We start from the raw sequence: 25638 nt of genomic DNA on the forward strand, positions 1-25638 counted from the left end.
AAAAACTACGGGTAGTTTTTTCTCCCCAAACATAATACCCTTTTTAGTGGTACCTGGGTTTATATCCGAAATGTGTAACACCTCTTTCATTGCCACAATCATGCAACGAATGGCCCTAGTGGACATTAGATTAGACTCATCGTTGTCGACACTGGTATCAGTATCCGTGTCGACATCTGCGTCTGCCATCTGAGGTAGCGGGCGTTTTAGAGCCCCTGATGGCCTTTGAGACACCTGGGCAGGCACGAGCTGAGAAGCCGGCTGTCCCGCATTTGGCATGTCGTCAAATTTTTTGTGTAAGGAGTCGACACTTGCACGTAATTCCTTCCATAAAACCATCCACTCAGGTGTCTGCCCCGCAGGGGGTGACATCACTTCTATAGGCATCTGCTCCGCCTCCACATAATTTTCCTCATCAAACATGTCGACACAGCCGTACCGACACACCGCACACACACCGGGAATGCTCTAACAGAGGACAGGACCCCACAGAAGCCCTTTGGGGAGACAGAGAGAGAGTATGCCAGCACACACCAGAGCGCTATATACTGCAGGGACTAACTGAATTATGTCCCCTATAGCTGCTATAATATTTACTGCGCCTAAATTTAGTGCCCCCCCTCTCTTTTTTTACCCTTTTCTGTAGTGTAGACTGCAGGGGAGAGCCAGGGAGCTTCCTTCCAGCGGAGCTGTGAGGGAGAAATGGCGCCGGTGTGCTGAGAGAGATAGCTCCGCCCCTTTTTCGCGGACTTTTCTCCCGCTTTTTTCAGGATTCTGGCAGGGGTAATTATCACATATATAGCCTCTGGGGCTATATATTGTGATTGTTTTGCCAGCCAAGGTGTTTTTATTGCTGCTCAGGGCGCCCCCCCCAGCGCCCTGAGTGACCGGAGTGTGAAGTGTGAATGAGGAGCAATGGCGCACAGCTGCAGTGCTGTGCGCTACCTTGGTGAAGACAGAAGTCTTCATGCCGCCAGTTTTTCCGGACTTCTTCTTGCTTCTGGCTCTGTAAGGGGGACGGCGGCGCGGCTCCGGGACCGAAAACCAAGGCCAGTTCCATGCGGTCGATCCCTCTGGAGCTAATGGTGTCCAGTAGCCTAAGAAGCCCAAGCTAGCTGCAAGCAGGTAGGTTCGCTTCTTCTCCCCTTAGTCCCTCGTTGCAGTGAGCCTGTTGCCAGCAGGTCTCACTGTAAAATAAAAAACCTAAAATATACTTTCTTTCTAAGAGCTCAGGAGAGCCCCTAGTGTGCATCCAGCTCGGCCGGGCACAAAAATCTAACTGAGGCTTGGAGGAGGGTCATAGTGGGAGGAGCCAGTGCACACCAGGTAGTATAAAAGCTTTCTTTTAGTTGTGCCCAGACTCCTGCGGAGCCGCTATTCCCCATGGTCCTTACGGAGTTCCCAGCATCCACTAGGACGTCAGAGAAATTTTAACTCCACGGTTTTAAGTGGCTCAAACCAGTGTGACTTCAGGAAACTCAACACCACGTTAAGATCCCAAGGTGCCACTGGAGGCACAAAAGGGGGCTGAATATGCAGCACTCCCTTTACAAACGTCTGAACTTCAGGAAGAGAAGCCAGTTCTTTTTTAAAGAAAATGGATAGGGCCGAAATCTGGACCTTAATGGAACCCAATTTTAGGCCCAAAGTCACTCCCAACTGTAGGAAGTGAAGGAAACGGCCCAGCTGGAATTCCTCCGTAGGGGCATTCCTGGCCTCACACCAAGCAACATATTTTCGCCATATACGGTGATAATGTTTAGCCGTCACGTCCTTCCTAGCCTTTATCAGCGTAGGAATAACCTCATCCGGAATGCCTTTTTCTGCTAGGATCCGGCGTTCAACCGCCATGCCGTCAAACGCAGCCGCGGTAAGTCTTGGAAGACAGGGCCCCTATTGCAACAAGTCTTGTCTTAGAGGCAGAGGCCATGGGTCCTCTGTGAGCATTTCTTGCAGCTCTGGAAACCAAGTCCTTCTTGGCCAATCCGGAACAATGAGTATTGTTCTCACTCCTCTTCTTCTTAGGATTCTCAGCACCTTGGGTATGAGAGGAAGAGGAGGAAATACATAGACCGTCTGGAACACCCACGGTGTCACTAGTGCGTCTACAGCTATCGCCTGAGGGTCTCTTGACCTGGCGCAATACCTCTGTGGCTTTTTGTTGAGGCGGGATGCCATCATGTCTACTTTTGGCAGTTCCCACCGATTTGCAATCTGCGTGAAGACATCTTGATGAAGTCCCCACTCTCCCGGGTGGAGGTCGTGCCTGCTGAGGAAGTCTGCTTACCGGTTGTCCATTCCCGGAATGAACACTGCTGACAGTGCTCTTACGTGATTCTCCGCCCAGCAAAGAATTCTGGTGGCTTCCGCCATCGCCACTGCGGTGATGTTGTCTGACTGAATCAGCACCGATCGGTCGCGAAGCAGGGTCTCCACTTGACGTAGGGCGTTGTATATGGCCCTTAGTTCCAGGATGTCTCCTGACTTGACCACAGACCTTGGAAATTTCTTCCCTGTGTGACTGCTCCCCACCCTCGGAGGCTTGCGTCCGTGGTCACCAGGACCCAGTCCTGAATGCCGAATCAGCGGCCCTCCAGAAGGTGAGCACTCTGCAGCCACCACAGGAGACACCCTGGCCCTGGGGGACAGGGTGATCAGCCGATGCATTTGTAGATGTGATCCGGACCACTTGTCCAACAGATCCCATTGAAAGGTCCTCGCATGGAACCTGCCGAAGGGAATGGCCTCGTATGATGCCACCATCTTTCCCAGGACTCGCGTGCAGTGATGCACCGACACCTGTTTTGGTTTTAATAGGGCTCTGACCAGTGTCATGAGCTCCTGAGCCTTCTCCATCAGGAGATAAACACTCTTCTGGCCTGTGTCCAGAATCATGCCCAGGAAGGGCAGACGAGTCGAAGGAATCAACTGCGACTTTGGAATATTTAGAATCCAGTCGTGCTGTTGTAACACTTCCCGAGAGCGTGCCACGCTGATCAGCAACTGCTGTCTGGACCTTGCCTTTATGAGGAGATCGTCCAAGTATGGGATAATTGTGACTCCTTGCCGTCGCAGGAGCACCATCATTTCCGCCATTACCTTGGTAAATATTCTCGGTGCCGTGGAGAGACCAAACGGCAACGTCTGGAATTGGTAATGACAATCCTGTACCACAAATCTGAGGTACTCCTGATGAGGTGGATAAATGGGGACATGAAGGTAAGCATCCTTTATGTCCAGAGACACCATAAAATACCCCCCTTCCAGGCTTGCGATGACCGCTCTGAGCGATTCCATCTTGAACTTGAACCTTTTCAGGTATATGTTCAGGGATTTTAAATTCAATATGGGTCTGACCGAACCGTCCGGTTTCGGTACCACAAACATGGTCGAATAGTAACCCCTTCCCTGTTGAAGGAGGGGAACCTTTACCACCACCTGCTGAAGATACAATTTGTGAATTGCAGCTAACACTATTTCCCTCTCTAAGGGGGAAGCTGGCAGGGCCGATTTGAGGTAACGGTGAGGGGGCACCTCTTCAAATTCCAGCTTGTATCCCTGAGACACAATCTCTATAGCCCAGGGATCCACCTGGGAGTGAACCCACTTGTGGCTGAAATTTCGGAGATGCGCCCCCACCGGGCCTAGCTCCGCCTGTGGAGCCCCAGCGTCATGCGGTGGATTTAGTGGAAGTCGGGGAGGACTTCTGTTCCTGGGAACTAGCTGTATTGCGCAGCTTCTTTCCTCTGCCCCTGCCTCTGGCAAGAAAGGACGCACCTCTGACTTTCTTGCCTTTTTGTGATCGAAAGGACTGCATTTGGTAATACGGTGCTCTCTTAGGTTGTGAGGGAACATATGGCAAAAAATTTGACTTTCCAGCCGTAGCTGTGGAGACCAGGTCCGAGAGACCTTCCCCAAACAACTCCTCACCCTTGTAAGGTAAAACCTCCATGTGCCTTTTTGAGTCGGCATCTCCTGTCCATTGCCGAGTCCACAGGACCCTTCTGGCAGAAATCGACATTGCATTTATTCTAGAGCCCAGTAGGCTAATGTCTCTTTGAGCATCTCTCATATATAGGACAGCGTCTTTTATATGCCCCAGGGTCAGTAATATAGTATCCTTGTCCAAGGTATCAAGTTCCTCAGATAAGGTATCTGTCCATGCTGCTACAGCACTACACATCCAGGCCGACGCAATCGCCGACCTTAGTAAGGTACCTGAATGTGTATAAATGGACTTCAGGATACCCTCCTGCTTTCTATCCGCAGTATCTTTTAGGGTGGCCGTATCCTGTGACGGCAGGGCTACCTTCTTGGATAAGCGTGTTAAAGCTTTGTCTACCCTAGGGGAGGATTCCCAGCGTAACCTGTCCGTTGGCGGGAAAGGATACGCCATAAGCATCCGTTTGGAAATCTGCAGTTTTCTATCTGGAGATTCCCCAAGACTTTTCACATAACTCATTTAACTCATGTGAAGGGGGAAAGGTCACCTCTTGCCTTTTTTCCCCATACATATAAACCCTCTTGTCAGGGACTGGGGTTTCCTCTGTGACATCTTTCATTGCTATAATCATGTAACGAATGGCTTTAGCCATTTTAGGCTGTAACTTTGCATCATCGCCATCGACACTGGAGTCAGAATCCGTGTCGATATCTGTGTCAACAATTTGGGATAGTGGACGCTTCTGAGACCCTGACGGCCTCTGCGACATGGGATCAGGCATGGGCTGAGACCCCGGCTGTCCCACGGCATCAGCTTTATCCAACCTTTTATGCAAGGAAGTAACATTATCATTTAAAACCTTCCACATATCCATCCAATCGGGTGTCGACGCCGTCAGCGGCGACCCCACATTCATTTGTTCCCGCTCTGTTTCCACATAGCCTTCGTCAAACATGCCGACACAAGCGTACCGACACACACAGGGGATGCTCTATTTGAAGACAGTTCCCCCACAAGGCCTTTTGGAGAGACAGAGAGAGAGTATGCCAGCACACACCCCAGCGCTATATGTCCCAGGAATCACACAGTAACTTAGTGTTAACCCAGTAGCTGCTGTATATACTGTTTTTGCGCCAAATTTATGTGCCCCCCCTCTCTTTTTACCCTCTTCTACCGTGATTCTGCAGGGTAGAGCCTGGGGAGTTTCCTCTCAGCGGAGCTGTGGAGAGAAAATGGCGCTGGTGAGTGCTGAGGAAGAAGCCCCGCCCCCTCAGCGGCGGGCTTCTGTCCCGCGTTTCTGTGTAAAAAATATGGCGGGGGCCCATCCATATATACAGTGCCCAACTGTATATATGCCCACTTTTGCCAAGAGGTCTCTAATTGCTGCCCAGGGCGCCCCCCCCCCACCCCCTGCGCCCTACAGTGACCGGAGTATATGGGTTTAGTGTGGGAGCAATGGCGCACAGCTGCAGTGCTGTGCGCTACCTCATATGAAGACTGGAGTCTTCTGCCGGCGATTTCGAAGTCTTCTTGCTTCTGTCACCGGCTTCTGTCTTACGGCTCTGCGAGGGGGACGGCGGCGCGGCTCCGGGATCGGACGACCAAGGGTGCGATCCTGTGTACTATCCCTCTGGAGCTAATGGTGTCCAGTAGCCTAAGAAGCAGGACCTATCTTCAGTGAGTAGGGCTGCTTCTCTCCCCTCAGTCCCACGTAGCAGAGAGTCTGTTGCCAGCAGATCTCTCTGAAAATAAAAAAACCTAACAAAATACTTTCTTTTTAGCAAGCTCAGGAGAGCTCACTAAGTAGCACCCAGCTCGTCCGGGCACAGATTCAAACTGAGGTCTGGAGGAGGGACATAGAGGGAGGAGCCAGAGCACACCAGTATCCAAATTCTTTCTTAGAGTGCCCTGTCTCCTGCGGAGCCCGTCTATTCCCCATGGTCCTTACGGAGTTCCAAGCATCCACTAGGACATTAGAGAAAACAAGATTATTACTTGTTGATAGATCTTAATTCTTGAAACTAGTACACCTTTGTTCCTGTACTAGTTTAGACTGTCAATTATGCAAGTGCCACTTGAAATTGAGGAGTAGCCGCTCTGACATAAGTAACTGCCACTATTATTGTACGAGTGGGCAAGCTAACCAACCGCTGATCTTTTGGGTAACACTGATGGCGCCTCACCCCAGAAGGTACACCTATTGCTTTAGGACATTGTCGATAAGGTTCACAGAGGACAGGTGAGAGAGAAGCACCACGCAAAGCTGTTGTGCAATACCGTACAACTAATATGCTAATGCCGCAGAAAGCAGCCGAGGAGAAAAGACGCCTCCTGACAGTTTCGCAGATCTTATGGGCCCTACACACTGGCCGACATGACTGCACGATATGAACGATCTCATTCATTAATGAACGAGATAACGTTCATATCATGCAGTGTGGAGGCTCCAGCGATGAACGATGCGCGGCCCCGCACTCATTCATCGCTGGTCCCCTGTCGGCTGTGCATGCAGGCCAATATGGACGATCTCGTCCATACTTGCCTGCACTTCAATGCAGCCGGGTGACAGGGGGAGTGAAGAAACTTCACTCCCCCCGGGTCGCCCGTCGGCTGTATTGGCCGTCGGGCAGCTCGGCGGCGGATCGGCCAGTGTGTAGGGCTGCGTCTGAAGACTCTGCATCAGATCACCATGGCAACCATCTGTTACAATGATACCAGCATCAGCCATCTGAGTAAGTTCAGTTACCTCAGACTGGTACCTCTGGCATGCTTGTGAGGAGATCGGCGTCCAATACAGATCCAGGCCTCGGCACTCCCAGAAAATGGGGCAACACACCTCAGTTATTGGGGACACAGGCCAACCACGCTACTGCTCCACCCCAGAACGGTTGCAGCATATTTGTCATGCTGCTGCTTGCGGAAACTGCGAGCAACAATGCAGCACCAGTACTGCACATGTGCAGAAAGACACTTATCCGTGCATTTGCGCACTATTGTGCATCAGGTCCATATAGTTCACAAGTAGTACTGCAAAACTCCACCGACAGGGATCCTGCCCGTGGGTCACCAACATAGCAGCCTGTGCCAGACACCGCCACCTAGGGGATGTTGCTACAAAGTAATATTCATTAAGGTATCCGAGATTCTTAAATTCTGCCAACGCCATGCGGGGCAGTGACACCAGTGGGATGGTTGGTTCTATATCGGAGGGGCTGAAGGGACCTTGTGACGTATTGAGGGGAGGAGCTACATCACCAGGGGGAGGAGCTACGGGCGAACAGGGTACCCGAAAAGTTCGCTCGCCACGCTTCGGGCACGGTGGCTCGCTTCGCTCACCACCTAATTACTAAAGGTAATAGTTGGTGGCGTGGATAGTAGAGGAACTATCCCGCTGGCCTAGCTCCTCCCCCTTGCGTCGTAACTCCTCCCCCTTACGGAAAAGGTCCCTTAGCCCACTTGATTCTAGCATCTACCCCAGTGGGATACCCTCAGGCACCCGGGAGAATTATTACGTACTGGTAGACTCCCACTCCCTATGCCAGTACTACTGTGCTGCCTGTGCCCCCTGCGGGGTGTGCTCTCTACTGGGTCACTGCTAATGCAGGGAATCGGGTACCGCCGGCCACAGCTACATACATAACGTGGGCAGTATGCGGAGATACCTTCAACTGCCCCACCAATTTCAGAAACTGCAACAGACTCTTCCCGGCACCGGCAGCGGCCATGGTGTGTGTGACTCCGCCCACAGCACGTTACGTTATAATTCCTCCCACATGCTCTGAGCTGACGTATCAAGAGGCGTGACACAAAGCATTGCACGGTGGTAGTGGCTGCTTGTTCCACCAGTGCAGGGAAGTGCCGTCCACCGTCAGGAGGCACTGGGAGGACTCAGGAGGCGTGTGGTGCAGCATGTGACGCCGCAACCTGGATATGTCCGCACTAGTACAGCGCTGTGTATGTGATGGGAGTAGTGTGATGTCAGTAGCAACTACGGTTGTGTCTATGTCCCCTTCGTGGTCAGGACCAGGAAGTGACAGCACGAGCGGGCAGACGCGAACTTCCGCCCTTACAGCATCTTAACCCCTTTAGTGGTGACTTTTTGGAATTTGGTCACACCTCCCAGCATTGCCAGATTAAGGGGATACAGGGCATACTGTAGCCCGGGCCCCCCTTTGTCAGAGGGCCCCTAGGCCAGAGCACGCTGACATTATTAGCTCTCCCTCGTAAGCAGCAGCAGCAGAACCAGTACCCAAAATGCGAGCATGACAGTGTGCAGTGCAATAGGAGGGTGGAGAGAGCTGTGACACAGTGATCCCAGCTGCTCCTCCCTACCTGGGTGTCTCTGTCCTGTGTAATCTGTTATGGAACTAAACAATTTGGGTCTACAGATAGACACACACAGAGAGTCCTCCTAAATCCTGTCCCAGTATGGGAGTAGTACAGAGGCTGCTGCTGCTATTCTTATATGTGACAAGATAAATTATTTTATTTTCTATATGTATTTTAAGGTTAAGTTGTCTTTGTTCCACTACAAGAAAAGTTTATAATATAGTCTTTCAATTAGGTGGCGCTATAAACAGTACCCAGGCATTATTAAACTAAATTATTAAAACTAATACAGGTTGAGTATCCCTTATCCAAAATGCTTGGGACCAGAAGTATTTTGGATATCGGATATTTCTGTATTTTGGAATAATTACATAGCATAATAAGATATCATGGCGATGGGACCCAAGTCTAAGCACAGAATGCATTTGTTTCATATACACCTTATACACACAGCCTGAAGGTCATTTTAGCCAATATTTTTAATAACTAAAGGGGGGTACTCACGGGAGAGATGTGTGCTGAGCGATCTTAACACAGACCGCTCAGCACACATCTCTCTCCCCGCTCAGCACAGCGCGATGTGCTGAGCGAGGGGGAAAGCCGACGGGGGGCCGCTCACTTCACACAACGGTGAAGTGAGTGACCCGCTAGATTGAGCCTGCATGCAGGCTCAATCTAGCACCGGCGATAGCGATGCGCGGGGTCGCGCAGCGCTATCGCTGGTGTGCATACACACGGCAGATCCGTGCTTAAAATCTAAGCAATCTAGCAAGATTGCTTAGATTTTAAGCACGGATCTCTCCATGTGTACCCCCCTTTAGTGCATTAAACAAAGTGTGTGTACATTCACACAATTCATTTATGTTTCGTATACACCTTATACACACAGCCTGAAGGTCATTTAATACAATATTTTAACTTTTGTGTATTAAACAAAGTTTGTGTACATTGAGCCATCAGAAAACAAAGGTTTCACTATCTCACTCTCACTCAAAAAATTCCATATTTTGGAATATTTGGATATGGGATACTCAACCTGTATACCCATTGGTTTAAATGTAATATGCACAATCTATAACTCCCATCATGACACATTATAGGCGGGACATAATGCTCTCTATCTGGACTTCCTTCTTAATTTATGATTGCAAACACCTGTGTTAAAGTACCTTTCTTATCAATTAAATAGTTCAACACAGGTGATGCCAATCACATATTAAGTGGGAAATTCAGGTAGAGAGCATTTTGTCCCTCCTGGAATGGAACATGTTGGAAGGTATGCATAATCTAGTATCTCCCATCTACCATTGGGGCCCCCCTGTCTTAGATGCCCTGTGCACCTCCAAGGATTAATCCGGCCCTGCCTTCCAGGGCAGGTTTTTCATTTTTTTTACCTGTGTGCTGCCGGGGGTTTCACGCGCCGTGTCATGCTTTTTGCCAGGGGTTTTATGCTCTGGGATTCATGCTCGTTGCCACGGGGAATGCTCATTTCCTTAGGGAATGCTTGTTGCCATGGGGTAGCTAGAGATACCATTGACCATCGATGATTCAAAATGATTGATGGTCTATGACTGATGTCGAATACTTTTACCATCGATGGAGGAGAACCAGCTGGTTTCCTGCCATCGATGGTTCAATGCTACTGAATAATTTTTTTTCTCAGGCTCCGCCCCCTGTGGGCTCTGATTGGCCCGCATTTGTACAGTAGTGCAGGGATGACCATCGATGGATCCATTCCAGATGGTTTTACACCATCGAGGATATCCTTCCAAAGTGATCATCGATGGATAACCCACAGATGGCCATCCACCGTGTAGCATTTGCTGCACTGAAATCCTCTCTCCCCCCTTGTACTCCGCTCGGCTGGCTGAGTTTTGCTGAATGACGCGATCGCGTCATTCTTCAAAGTCTACTGGCAGAGTAGAGTGCAAGTTGAAGGGAGGGGGAGCAGTGGCAAGCCCCGGAAAATTTCCAGGGTGGCTAGTCTGCACAGCGCAGCTGGCCCTGGAAATTTTCCAGGCATACCACTGAAGGGGTTAATGTTTTATCCATTCTCTGTTTGAGGTTATTTAGTTTTAGCTATGCACCATTGTACCCTCGTGGGCTTCGCTCACCACGCTTCGGGCTCAGTGTCTCGCTCGGCTTCGCTCGCCACAGGTTACTATTCCAAATAGTTGGTGACATGGACCCAGGGACTTATGGGAAAGGTCCTCTCCACAAAGGGTAACTAGACGCTACAGTAGCAGCAGCGTCAACACAGGTAATGCACCCATGAAAACCTGTTACAGGGATACGGGAGCTTCCTGTTGGATTATGGCTGGACAGTGTAATTGATTTATTGTAAAGTCATAGGAAATGTAAAATTGTAAACATAACAGGGTACCAAGAGGATTGTCGTAATTTTTAGAAGTGGAACCAGCAGCATAGCCATAGCTACACATGTGATGTAATTGCATACGTGGGGCCTGATTCAAAGGTCTATGCAATGGTGATGTTTGAACAGTTGTGCAAAAAGTTCTGAAAACCCCAAAGGAGCGTTTGTTCTGCCTGTACGCAGGTACCACAGAGTTGCTTGTGGCGCACAACCGTGGGCGGTGACTAGGAAGTGGCCTGCAGGGATGGTATTCAGCAAAGCCGTGACTAGACTTTTTGGTGCCCTGTGCCAGAGAGAGAATTGGCGCCCCCTCCCCCCCATTTTTCCCATAGGGACATAAGGCACATGCCTCGTGGGGAAGGGACATGACAAGATTGATCACAGAGAAAACCTATCCTATGATGCCCCTTCCCACATTTTATATATATAAATAATACACACAGATTTGGGGGGTAATTCAGAGTTGATCGTAGCAACAAATTTGTTAGCAGTTGGGCAAAACCATGTGCACTGCAGGTGGGGCAGATATAACATGTGCAGAGAGAGTTAGGGGCCATATACACTAGCCGATCCGCCGCCGAGCTGCCCGACGGCGGATACGGCCGACGAGCGACCCGGCGGCGGGGGGGCAGTGACGGGGGAAGTGAAGTTTCTTCACTCCCCCCGTCATGCGGCTGCATTGAAGTGCAGGCAAATATGGACGAGATCGTCCATATTGGCCTGCATGCACAGCCGACGGGAGACCAGCGATGAACGAGCGCGGGGACGCGCATCGTTCATCGCTGGAGCCTCCACACTGAAAGATATGAACGAGTTCTCGTTCATTTATGAACGAGATCGTTCATATCTTTCCAAAAATCGGCCAGTGTGTAGGGCCTATTAGATTTGGGTGGGGTGTGTTCAAACTGAAATCTAAATTGCAGTGTAAAAATAAAGCAGCCAGTATTTACCCTGCACAGAAACAAAATAACCCACCCAAATCTAACTCTCTCTGCAAATGTTATATCTCCACACCTGCAATGCACATGGGGGGTCATTCCGAGTTGATCGTTCGCTAGCAACTTTTTGCTGGCTTGCGATCAAATAGTCGCCGCCTATGGGGAAGTGTATTTTCGCTTTGCAAGTGTGCGAACACGTGTGCTGCAGAGTGGGCCGAAAACATTTTGTGCAGTTTCTAAGTAGCTCTGGACTTACTCAGCCCTTGCGATCATTTCAGCGTGTCTGGTCCAGATTTGATGTCAGACACCCGCCCTGCAAACGCCTGGACACGCCTGCGTTTTTCCAACCACTCCCTGAAAGCGGTCAGTTGACACCCATAAATGCCCTCTTCCCAGGGCCGCATCTAGGGTGGGGCTAAGGGGTCACGTGCCCCGGGCGCTGCGTTTGAGGGGGCGCCGAGAACTGTGCCCGGCTCCCTTTTGCAGCTGCTCGCCCGCCCGTCGCAATCTTTGCCTGTAGTCAGGCCCAGGCCCGGCCCTACGCATGCACAGACTACACCACTGTGTAGAGTGCTGAACCAGTGAACGCGCTGCTGAAGTCACGCTCACCCGCCGCTGGCCGCTCACTACCACCCGCCGCTGGCTGCTCACCTGGCCGCTCACCACCACCCGCCACTGGCCGCTGACCACAAACCACCGCCGGCTGCTCACCTCAGTCCAAGAGTTCACTTCACACAGCTTCTAAGGGGGGAGTGCAAAGTATGTACCCACTTCTACATCTGTAATGCCTGCATGTGTGTGCTGTGGATTATTTGCACTAGAGACTGTACATGCTTATTGCACATACATATAGATAGTACAAACATACATAGCAACATGTGTGCACTTAGACACAAGCCTGAGACAACACATCTGCTGCCTATACTAAAACAGACAGGCATGCAGAGCTCCTATGATCTTCATCTCAGTGCTTTAGTTGTCTTCATACTGTAGCAATACATTTATAATCTATTTTTTGAATGGGGCAAGAAGACTAATTACAATATGTTTGTAAAATACAGTGAATAGAGCAGTTTATTAAATGATTAAAATGTGTGTCAGTGGATTTGTGAAGACTTTTCACACTTTTCACACAATATGACAGCATGAAGGGAGCAACATCTAAATAATTTGTTTTTAATAAACAGGATTGCTATAAAATTAAATGTATTTCAAGAGTATATAGTTCAACACCTCTACATCATATCACAGAACACATAAAATAAGAATTTACTTACCGATAATTCTATTTCTCGGAGTCCGTAGTGGATGCTGGGGTTCCTGAAAGGACCATGGGGAATAGCGGCTCCGCAGGAGACAGGGCACAAAAAGTAAAGCTTTAGGATCAGGTGGTGTGCACTGGCTCCTCCCCCTATGACCCTCCTCCAAGCCTCAGTTAGGATACTGTGCCCGGACGAGCGTACACAATAAGGAAGGATTTTGAATCCCGGGTAAGACTCATACCAGCCACACCAATCACACTGTACAACCTGTGATCTGAACCCAGTTAACAGTATGATAACAGCGGAGCCTCTGAAAGATGGCTCACAACAATAATAACCCGATTTTTTGTAACTATGTACAAGTAATGCAGATAATCCGCACTTGGGATGGGCGCCCAGCATCCACTACGGACTCCGAGAAATAGAATTATCGGTAAGTAAATTCTTATTTTCTCTATCGTCCTAGTGGATGCTGGGGTTCCTGAAAGGACCATGGGGATTATACCAAAGCTCCCAAACGGGCGGGAGAGTGCGGATGACTCTGCAGCACCGAATGAGAGAACTCCAGGTCCTCCTCAGCCAGGGTATCAAATTTGTAGAATTTTGCAAACGTGTTTGCCCCTGACCAAGTAGCAGCTCGGCAAAGTTGTAATGCCGAGACCCCTCGGGCAGCCGCCCAAGATGAGCCCACCTTCCTTGTGGAATGGGCATTTACATATTTTGGCTGTGGCAGGCCTGCCACAGAATGTGCAAGCTGAATTGTATTACACATCCAACTAGCAATAGTCTGCTTAGAAGCAAGAGCACCCAGTTTGTTGGGTGCATACAGGATAACAGCAAGTCAGTTTTCCTGACTCCAGCCGTCCTGGAACCTATACTTTCAGGGCCCTGACAACATCCAGCAACTTGGAGTCCTCCAAGTCCCTAGTAGGCGCAAGGCACCACAATAAGCTGGTTCAGGTGAAACACTGACACCAACTTAGGGAGAGAACTGGGGACGAGTCCGCAGCTCTGCCCTGTCCGAATGGACAAACAGATATGGGCTTTTTTGAGAAAAAAACCACCAATTTGACACTCGCCTGGCCCAGGCCAGGGCCAAGAGCATGGTCACTTTTCATGTGAGATGCTTCAAATCCACAGATTTGACTGGTTTTAAACCAATGTGATTTGAGGAATCCCAGAACTACGTTGAGATCCCACAGTGCCACTGGAGGCACAAAAGGGGGTTGTATATGCAATACTCCCTTGACAAACTTCTGGACTTCAGGAACTGAAGCCAATTCTTTCTGGAAGAAAATCGACAGGGCCGAAATTTGAACCTTAATGGGCCCCAATTTGAGGCCCATAGACACTCCTGTTTGCAGGAAATGCAGGAATCGACCGAGTTGAAATTTCTTCGTGGGGCCTTCCTGGCCTCACACCACGCAACATATTTTCGCCACATGTGGTGATAATGTTGTGCGGTCACCTCCTTCCTGGCTTTGACCAGGGTAGGAATGACCTCTTCCGGAATGCCTTTTTCCCTTAGGATCCGGCGTTCCACCGCCATGCCGTCAAACGCAGCTGCGGTAAGTCTTGGAACAGACATGGTACTTGCTGAAGCAAGTCCCTTCTTAGCGGCAGAGGCCATAAGTCCTCTGTGAGCATCTCTTGAAGTTCCGGGTACCAAGTCCTTCTTGGCCAATCCGGAGCCATGAGTATAGTTCTTACTCCTCTACGTCTTATAATTCTCAGTACCTTAGGTATGAGAAGCAGAGTAGGGAACACATACACCGACTGGTACACCCACGGTGTTACCAGAACATCCACAGCTATTGCCTGAGGGTCTCTTGACCTGGCGCAATACCTGTCCCGTTTTTTGTTCAGACGGGACGCCATCATGTCCACCTTGGTATTTCCCAACGGTTCACAATCATGTGGAAAAACTTCCCGATGAAGTTTCCACTCTCCCGGGTGGAGGTCGTGCCTGCTGAGGAAGTCTGCTTCCCAGTTTCCACTCCCGGAATGAAACACTGCTGACAGTGCTATCACATGATTTTCCGCCCAGCGAAAAGTCCTTGCAGTTTTTGCCATTGCCCTCCTGCTTCTTGTGCCGCCCTGTCTGTTTACGTGGGCGACTGCCGTGATGTTTTTCCCACTGGATCAATACCGGCTGACCTTGAAGCAGAGGTCTTGCTAAGCTTAGAGCATTATAAATTTACCCTTAGCTCCAGTATATTTATGTGGAGAAAAGTCTCCAGACTTGATCACACTCCCTGGAAATTTTTTCCTTGTGTGACTGCTCCCCAGCCTCTCGGGCTGGCCTCCGTGGTCACCAGCATCCAATCCTGAATGCCGAATCTGCGGCCCTCTAGAAGATGAGCACTCTGTAACCACCACAGGAGAGACACCCTTGTCCTTGGATATAGGGTTATCCGCTGATGCATCTGAAGATGCGATCCTGACCATTTGTCCAGCAGATCCCACTGAAAAGTTCTTGCGTGAAATCTGCCGAATGGAATTGCTTCGTAGGAAGCCACCATTTTTACCAGGACCCTTGTGCAATGATGCACTGACACTTTTCCTGGTTTTAGGAGGTTCTTGACTAGCTCGGATAACTCCCTGGCTTTCTCTTCCGGGAGAAACACCTTTTTCTGGACTGTGTCCAGAATCATCCCTAGGCACAGCAGACGTGTCGTCAGGATCAGCTGCGATTTTGGAATATTTAGAATCCACCCGTGCTGTTGTAGCAGTATCCGAGATAGTGCTACTCCGACCTCCAACTGTTCCCTGGACTTTGCCCTTATCAGGAGATCGTCCAAGTAAGGGGTAATTTAAGACGCCTTTTCTTCGAAGAAGAATCATCATTTCGGCCATTACCTTGGTAAAGACCCGGGGTGCCGTGGACAATCCAAACGGCAGCGTCTGAAACTGATAGTGACAGTTCTATACCACGAACCTGAGGTACCCTTAGTGAGAAGGGCAAATTTGGGACATGGAGGTAAGCATCCCTGATGTCCCGGGACACTATATAGTCCCCTTCTTCCTGGTTCGTTATCACTGCTCTGAGTGACTCCCTCTTGCTTTGAACCTTTGTAAGTGTTCAAATTTTTTAGATTTAGAATAGGTCTCACCTAGCCTTCTGGCTTCAGTACCACAATATAGTGTGGAATAATACCCCTTTCCTTGTTGTAGGAGGGGTAATTTGATTATCACCTGCTGGGAATACAGCTTGTGAATTTTTTTCCATACTGCCTCCTTGTCGGAGGGAGACCTTGGTAAAGCAGACTTCAGGAGCCTGCGAGGGGGAAACGTTTCGACATTCCAATCTGTACCCCTGGGATACTACTTGTAGGATCCAAGGGTCCTGTACGGTCCCAGCGTCATGCTGAGAGCTTGGCAGAAGCGGTGGAAGGCTTCTGTTCCTGGGAATGGGCTGCCTGCTGCAGTCTTCTTCCCTTTCCTCTATCCCTGGGCAAATATGACTCTTATAGGGACGAAAGGACTGATGCTGAAAAGACGGTGTCTTTTTCTGCAGAGATGTGACTTAGGGTAAAAACGGTGGATTTTCCAGCAGTTGCCGTGGCCACCAGGTCCGATGGACCGACCCCAAATAACTCCTCTTCCTTTATACGGCAATACACCTTTGTGCCGTTTGGAATCTGCATCACCTGACCACTGTCGTGTCCATAAACATCTTCTGGCAGATATGGACATCGCACTTACTCTTGATGCCAGAGTGCAAATATCCCTCTGTGCATCTCGCATATATAGAAATGCATCCTTTAAATGCTCTATAGTCAATAAAATACTGTCCCTGTCAAGGGTATCAATATTTTTAGTCAGGGAATCCGACCAAGCCACCCCAGCTCTGCACATCCAGGCTGAGGCGATCGCTGGTCGCAGTATAACACCAGTATGTGTGTATATACTTTTATATGATATTTTCCAGCCTCCTGTCAGCTGGTTCCTTGAGGACGGCCCTATCTATAGACGGTACCGCCACTTGTTTTGATAAGCGTGTGAGCGCCTTATCCACCCTAAGGGGTGTTTCCCAACGCGCCCTAACTTCTGGCGGGGAAGGGTATACCGCCAATAATTTTCTATCGGGGGGAACCCACGCATCATCACACACTTCATTTAATTTATCTGATTCAGGAAAAACTACAGGTAGTTTTTTCACATCCCACATAATACCCTCTTTTGTGGTACTTGTAGTATCAGAAATATGTAACCCCTCCTTCATTGCCCTTAACGTGTGGCCCTAATAAGGAATACGTTTGTTTATTCACCGTCGACACTGGATTCAGTGTCCGTGTCTGTGTCTGTGTCGACCGACTAAGGTAAACGGGCGTTTTAAAACCCCTGACGGTGTTTTTGAGACGTCTGGACCGGTACTAATTGTTTGTCGGCCGTCTCATGTCGTCAACCGACCTTGCAGCGTGTTGACATTATCACGTAATTCCCTAAATAAGCCATCCATTCCGGTGTCGACTCCCTAGAGAGTGACATCACCATTACAGGCAATTGCTCCGCCTCCTCACCAACATCGTCCTCATACATGTCGACACACACGTACCGACACACAGCACACACACAGGGAATGCTCTGATAGAGGACAGGACCCACTAGCCCTTTGGAGAGACAGAGGGAGAGTTTGCCAGCACACACCAAAAAACGCTATAATTATATAGGGACAACCTTATATAAGTGTTTTCCCTTATAGCATCTTTTTATATATTTCTAACGCCAAATTAGTGCCCCCCCTCTCTGTTTTAACCCTGTTTCTGTAGTGCAGTGCAGGGGAGAGCCTGGGAGCCTTCCCTCCAGCCTTTCTGTGAGGGAAAATGGCGCTGTGTGCTGAGGAGATAGGCCCCGCCCCTTTTTCGGCGGGCTCGTCTCCCGCTCTTCAATGGATTCTGGCAGGGGTTAAATATCTCCATATAGCCCCCGGAGGCTATATGTGAGGTATTTTTTGCCAAAAAATAGGTTTACATTGCCTCCCAGGGCGCCCCCCTCCCAGCGCCCTGCACCCTCAGTGACTGCCGTGTGAAGTGTGCTGAGAGCAATGGCGCACAGCTGCAGTGCTGTGCGCTACCTTAAGAAGACTGAGGAGTCTTCTGCCGCCGATTCTGGACCTTCTTCTCTTTTCAGCATCTGCAAGGGGGCCGGCGGCGAGGCTCCGGTGACCATCCAGGCTGTACCTGTGATCGTCCCTCTGGAGCTAATGTCCAGTAGCCAAAGAAGCCAATCCATCCTGCACGCAGGTGAGTTCACTTCTTCTCCCCTAAGTCCCTCGTTGCAGTGATCCTGTTGCCAGCAGGACTCACTGTAAAATAAAAAACCTAAGCTAAACTTTTCTAAGCAGCTCTTTAGGAGAGCCACCTAGATTGCACCCTTCTCGGCCGGGCACAAAAATCTAACTGAGGCTTGGAGGAGGGTCATAGGGGGAGGAGCCAGTGCACACCACCTGATCCTAAAGCTTTACTTTTTGTGCCCTGTCTCCTGCGGAGCCGCTATTCCCCATGGTCCTTTCAGGAACCCCAGCATCCACTAGGACGATAGAGAAAGGATGTTTTATCTGAAAAACCATTATCCAAAACCAGACCCGGCCCTACGCATATGCGGACTAAGCCGCTGCGTAGAGCACCATACCAGTGAGGGCACTGCTGAACTCATGCTCACCTGCCGCTGGCCGCTCACCACCACCTGCCGCGACTCCTCTGTGGTGTAACGTGTATAAGCGGCTCTACTGTGCTGTCATAGTAACAGCTCCATCACAGTCCCGCGCAACTGCATGTCCCCGCCCATCCCTCTGTGCGACCGCCCGCCAACAAACTTCCAACAAAGAAATGGCACTCAGAGACAGGCAAAAATTTTAATAGCTGTATTCAATACCACAAATCACTCAGTCAAACTTTTTTTTTTGTCTGTCTCAGAGTGCCATTCCTGTGTTGGAACTTTGTGTATACAGTAGTATGAATTGAGCACCTGAGCAAGTTGCCTTTTTTATGAAATATATACTGTGTGTGTATTACTGGCGGTCTGAGAGATGTCTGAGCATATTCTCTCTCCCCCATCTCTCTCCTCTCTCCCATTTCACTCACTCCTCTCCCTTTCCCCCTCTCTCCCCTGTGGGGTGTACTACTGTGCAGACCAAAGGGGGTACACACGTAGCAGTGTATGCTTAAATTCTAAGCAATCTGACTAGATTGCTTAGAAATTAAGCTCACATCGCTCCGTGTGTATAGCGATACTGATGCGCGGTCCAGCTCGTCTATATCGCTGACTGTAGATTGGCCGATGGGTGAAGTGAGCATCCCCACTCCTCGCTCAGCACACATCGTGCTGTGTGCTGAGAGTCCAGAGATGTGTGCACATCTCTGGCACACATCTGTACATGTGTACCCCTTTAATGAGAATAAGCTGCAGAGTAATGAGAATAAGCTTGCACCACTGTGTGACGTAGTTTACTTTTTTTTAAATTTATTATTTTTTATTTATTTTAACTTTTATGTTTTATTTGATTTATTACTAATACTTTTTTTTTGGGGGGAGGGGTAGGGCGGGGCGTGGGGCGCTAAATTACTGCCGTGCCCCGGGTGCCGAAAATCCTAGTTTCGGCCCTGCTCTTCCTGTCAATCACCTTGCGTTCGGCTGTGTGAATGGATTTTTCGTTAAATCCATCGCTCAGCAACGAACCGCTTTGTATTCGTACAACGCACCTGCGCATTGCAGTGCATACGCATGTGCAGTTTAGCCGCAGTTGAGATGATCGCTGCGCTGCAAAAAGTTGCTAGCGAGCGATCAACTCGGAATGACCCCCATGGTTTTGCCCGACTGATAACAAATTTGCTACTGCAATCAACTCTGAATTACCCCCTTGGACACCGATGCTTTTTATACCACATTCATGCACTTAACTTGAGAGCTTGTTGTTATTCTTTATTAAACACATTTCAGTATACCGCCATACCCAAGATTCAAACCTATAACCTGTTGAATTCTAATCAAACGCCCTACTGATTGAGATATTTGATCCTGCATAAAAACTATGAACACTATATGAAGCTACTGGTACTTTGTAAAAAAAAATAATCAGCATTGCAACTGAGCAGATCTATGTAGTGTGCAGCTACACATCCAATCTCTTGCAGCCACACACTACATAGATCTGCTCAGCCGCAATGCTGATCCTTTTTCCACAAAGTACAAGGTACACTTAAATAGTTAGAATTCTCTACCTTAGAACTAGCTACCTTTCTATGCAAGAGCAGATACTGTAGCTCAATGAATAGATTGTCTGACTGTAATGCCACAGGCAATGGGTTCAAATCCGGGGAAATCAGCATCTTGAGATGTAATAAAGGACAATGTGACTGAATAACAAAGAAATCTCAAGTTGAGTTCATGAATGTTGTATAGGTGTTAGCGACAGAAGGGGTCAGGGTAGGAGACAGGGTGGTCAGGAGGTGCTGGGCTTCAAAAAGGGGGGAAGTTGCAAGTTAAAGTAATTAAAACAGATAATTGACAAGTGCCTCCAACAGCGCCCCCTACTCTGCAGTGCTATGTGCGGTGCCCCCTCCGCACACAGCTAGTTATGGCCCTGGTATTCAATATGCTGGCTGTTGGGATCCCGGCGCTCAATTATACCGGCGCCAGAATCCCGACACCCGGCATACCGACAACTATTCTCCCTCTTGTGGGTCCATACAAGAATGCTAGCTTTTGTGTCAAGAACGGAACTGGCTGAAGAAACTAAATTAACCTTGTTGGAGTGAATATGGAGGATGTAATTGGATGTAATTAAGTCTTTCATTTTTCTCTAACGTCCTAGTGGATGCTGGGAACTCCGTAAGGACCATGGGGAATAGCGGGCTCCGAAGGAGGCTGGGCACTCTAGAAAGATCTTAGACTACCTGGTGTGCACTGGCTCCTCCCACTATGACCCTCCTCCAAGCCTCAGTTAGATTTCGTGCCCGGCCGAGGTTGGATGCACACTAGGGGCTCTCCTGAGCTCTTAGAAAGTAATAGTCTTAGATTTTTTTATTTTCAGTGAGACCTGCTGGCAACAGGCTCACTGCAGCGAGGGACTAAGGGGAGAAGAAGCGAACTCGCCTGCTTGCAGCCGGATTGGGCTTCTTAGGCTACTGGACACCATTAGCTCCAGAGGGATCGACCGCAGGCCCAGCCTTGATGTTCGGTCCCGGAGCCGCGCCGCCGTCCCCCTTACAGAGCCAGAAGCAAGAAGATGGTCCGGAAAATCGGCGGCATGAAGACTCTGTCTTCACCAAGGTAGCGCACTGCAGCTGTGCGCCATTGCTCCTCTCACACACTTCACACTCCGGTCACTGAGGGTGCAGGGCGCTGGGGGGGGGCGCCCTGAGGCAGCAATAAAAACACCTTGGCTGGCTAAAATACCTCAATATATAGCCCCAGGGGCTATATATGAGGTAAATACCCCTGCCAGAATTCCATAAAAACGGGAGAATAGGCCGCGAAAAAGGGGCGGAGCCTATCTCCTCAGCACACTGGCGCCATTTTCCCTCACAGCTCTGCTGGAAGGAAGCTCCCTAGCTCTCCCCTGCAGTCTACAAAGGGTTAATAAAGAGAGGGGGGGCACTAAATTTAGGCGCAGTATACATTATATATAAAAACAGCAGCTATAGGGGACATAACTCAGTTAGTCCCTGCATTATATAGCGCTCTGGTGTGTGCTGGCATACTCTCACTCTGTCCCCCCAAAGGGCTTTTGTGGGTCCTGTCCTCGTTTAGAGCATTCCCTGTGTGTCTGCGGTGTGTCGGTATGGCTGTGTCGACATGTTGAATGAGGAGGCTTATATGGTGACGGAACAGAGGCCGATATATGTGATGTCGCCCCCTGTGGGGCCGACACCAGAGTGGATGGATAGGTGAAAGGTATTAACCGACAGTGTCAACTCCTTAGATAAAGGGTGGATGACGTAACAGCTGTGGGACAGCCGGCTTCGCAGCCCGCGCATGCCCAGGCGTCTCAAAGGCCATCAGGGGCTCAAAAACGCCCGCTCTCTCAGATGGCAGACACAGATGTCGACACGGAGTCTGACTCCAGTGTCGACAAGGTGGAGACATATACACAATCCACTAGGAACATCCGTGACTTGATCCCGGCAATAAAAAATGTGATATACATTTCTGACTTTAACCCAAGCACCTCTAAAAATGGGTTTTAGGTTTGGGGAGAAAAAACAGGCAGTGTTTTGTTCCCCCATCAGATGAATAAATGAAGTGTGAAAAAAGCGTGGGTTCCCCCGTTAAGAAACTGGTAATTTATAAAAAGTTACTGAGGGCGTACCCTTTCCCGCCAAGGGAGATATCCCCTAGGGTGGATAAGGCGCTCACACGTTTGTCAAAAAAGGTGGCACTGCCGTCTTAGGATACGGCCACTTTAATAGGTACCTGTTGATAAAAAACAGGAGGCTATCCTGAAGTCTGTATTTACACACTCAGGTACTAGACTGAGACCTGCAGATAGTGCTGCTGCAGCGTGGTCGGTGACCCTGTCAAACAGGGATACTAGTTGGCAAACATAAAAACATATTAAAGACGTCGTCTTATGTATGGGGATGCACAGAGGGATATTTTGCCGGCTTGCATCCAAAATAAATGTAATGTCCATTCTGTCAGGAGGGTATTAGAGACCTGTCACTGGACAGGTGATGCTGACTTAATAAAGCGCATAGAGAGCCTTATAAGGGTGAGGAATTATTTGGGGATGGTCTCTGGGACCTCGTATCCACAGCAACTGCTGGGAAGAAATAATTTTACTTTAGGTTTCCTCACAGACAAAGGTACAGTCCTTTCGGCTTCAGAAAAGCAAGTGGGTCAAATGGCGCTTCCTTTCTGTACAGAGACAAGGGTAGAGGGAAAAAGCTGCACCAGTCAGCCTGTTCCCAGAATCAAGATTCTTCCCCCGCCTCCTGTGAGTCCACACCATGACGCGGGTGCTCCACAGGTGTAGCCAGGTACGGTGGGGGGCCGTCTCAAAAATTTCAGCAATTAGTGGGCTCGCTCACAGGTGGATCCTTGTTTCTTTCAAGTAGTATTTCAGGGGTACAAGCTGGAATTCGAGATGTCTCCCCCCAGCCGTTTCCTAAAATATGCCTTGCTGACAACTCCCTCAGGCAGGGAGGCTGTGCTAGAGGCAATTAATAAGCGGTATTCCCAGCAGGTAATACTCAAGGTGCCCCTACTTCAACAAGGACGGGGTTACTACTATTCCACACGGGTTGGGGTACCGAAACCGCATGGTTCGGTGTGACCCATTTTATATTTAAAATCCTTGAACACATACATAAAAAAATTCAAGTTCAAGATGGAATCGCTCAGGGCGGTTATTGCAAGCCTAGACGAGGGGGATTACATGGTATCCCGGGACATCAAGGATGCTTACCTGCATGTCCCCATTTACCATCCTCGCCAGGAGTACCTCAGATTTGTGGTACAGGATTACCATTACCAAGTCCAGACACTGCCGTTTGGACTGTACATGGCACTGAGGGTGTTTTATCAAGGTAATGGCCGAAATAATGATACTCCTTCGAAAAAAGGGAGTTGTAATTATCCCGTACTTGGACAATCTCGTTATAAGGGCGAGGTCCAAGGAGCAGTTGGTAGTCGGGGTAGCACTATTTTGGAAAGTGCTACAACAGCATGGTTGGATTCTAAACAGTCCAAAGTCACAGCTGGTTCCTATGACACGTCTACTGTTCCTGGGGATGGTTCTGGACATAAACCAGAAATAGTGTTTCTCCCGGAGGAGAAAGCCAAGGAGTTGTCATCTCTAGTCAGAGACCTCCTGAAGCCAAAATAGGTAGCGGTGCATCATTGCACGCGAGTCCTGGGAAAAATGGTAGCTTCCTACGAAGCAATCCCATTAGGCAGGTTCCATACAAGAACTTTTCAGAGGGACCTGTTGGACAAGTGGTCCGGATCGCATCTTCCGATGCATAGGCTGATAACCCTGTCTCCAAGGACCAGGGTATCTCTACTGTGGTGGCTGCAGAGTGCCCATCTTCAAGAGGGCCGCAGGTTCGGAATACAGGACTAGGTCCTAGTGACCATGGATTCCAGCCTTTGAGGCTGGGGGGCAGTCACACAGGGAAGAAACTTCCAGGGACTTTGGTCAAGTCAGGTTATTTCCCTACACATAAATATTCTGGACCTGAGGGCCATTTACAATGCCCTGAGGCCGGCAAGGCCTCTGCTTCAAAACCAGCCGGTACTGATCCAATCAGACAACATCACGGCAGTCGCCCATGTAAACCAACAGGGCGGCACAAGAAGCAGGATGGCGATGGCAGAAGCCACAAGGATTCTCCGATAGGCGGAAAATCATGTGTTAGCACTGTCAGCAGTGTTCATTCCCGGAGTGGACAACTGGGAAGCAGATCTTCTCAACAGACACGACCTCCACCCGGGAGAATGGGGACTTCCTCCAGAAGTCTTCCAATAGGATTGTACACCATTGGGAAAGGCCACAGGTGGACATGATGGCGTCCCGCCTCAACAAAAAGCTATAAAAGATATTGCACCAGGTCAAGGGACCCTCAGGCGATAGCTATGGACGCTCTGGTAACACCGTGGGTGTACCAGTCGGTTTATGTGTTCTCCCCTCTGCCTCTCATACCAAAGGTACTGAGAATAATAAGAAGGCGAGGAGTAAGAACGATACTCGTGGATGGCCAAGAAGAGCTTGGTACCCAGAACTTCAAGAATTTATATCAGAGGACCCATGGCCTCTGCCACTCAGACAGGACCTGCGGCAGCAGGGGCCCTGTCTGTTCCAAGACTTACCGCGGCTGCGTTTGACGGCATGGCGGTTGAACGCCGGATCCTGAAGTAAAAGGGCATTCCGGAGGAAGTCATTCCTACGCTTACTAAAGCCAGGAAAGAGGTTACAGCAACTCATTATCACCGCATATGGAGAAAATATGTTGCATGGTGTAAGGCCGAAAGGGCCCCAACAGAGGAATTTCAACTAGGTCGATTTCTGCATTTCCTGCAAGCAGGAGTGACTATGGGCCTTAAATTGGGTTCCATTAAGGTACAGATCTCGGCTCTGTCGATTTTCTTTCAAAAAGAACTAGCTTCAGTACCTGAAGTTCAGACATTTATAAAAGGAGTGCTGCATAGTCAGCCCCCGTTTGTGCCTCCTGTGGCACCTTGGGATCTCAACGTGGTGTTGAGTTTCTTAAAATCACATTGGTTTGAACCACTAAAAACCGTGGATCTGAAATATCTCACGTGGAAGGTGGTTATGTTATTGGCCTTGGCTTCTGCCAGGCGAGTATCAGAATTGGCGGCTTTGTCTTGTAAAAGCCCTTATTTGATTTTCCATATGGATAGGGCAGAATTGAGGACTCGTCCCCAGTTTCTCCCAAAAGTGGTGTCAGCATTCCACCTGAACCAGCCTATTGCGGTGCCTGCGGCTACTAGGGACTTGGAGGACTCCAAGTTGCTAGACGTTGTCAGGGCACTGAAAATATATGTTTCCAGAACGGCTAGAGTCAGAAAATCTGACTCGCTGTTTATCCTATATGCACCTAACAAGCTGGGTGCTCCTGCTTCTAAGCAGACTATTGCTCGTTGGATTTGTAGTACAATTCAGCTTGCACATACTGTGGCAGGCCTGCCACAGCCAAAATCTGTCAATGCCCATTCCACAAGGAAGGTGGGCTCATCTTGGGCGGCTGCCCGAGGGGTCTCGGCTTTACAACTTTGCCGAGCAGCTACTTGGTCAGGGGCAAACACGTTTGCAAAATTCTACAAAAT

The 25638-nt window shown here is 49.4% G+C and overlaps 1 protein-coding gene across 1 annotated transcript in view; it reads right to left on the reverse strand.

Annotated features, from left to right (window-relative positions):
- HDDC2 (HD domain containing 2) overlaps positions 1-7896 on the reverse strand; it is a 131663-nt gene extending 123767 nt beyond the window's left edge. Inside the window, exon 1 of the mRNA XM_063917272.1 lies at positions 7606-7896. Coding sequence (XP_063773342.1) covers positions 7606-7668 — 63 coding nt within the window. The 5' untranslated portion in view covers positions 7669-7896. The remainder of the gene's footprint in view (positions 1-7605) is intronic.
- Between the last annotated feature and the right edge of the window lie 17742 nt (positions 7897-25638).

The sequence above is a fragment of the Pseudophryne corroboree genome, chromosome 4 (assembly GCF_028390025.1).
Source record: "Pseudophryne corroboree isolate aPseCor3 chromosome 4, aPseCor3.hap2, whole genome shotgun sequence".
NCBI classification, from domain to species: Eukaryota; Metazoa; Chordata; class Amphibia; order Anura; family Myobatrachidae; genus Pseudophryne; species Pseudophryne corroboree.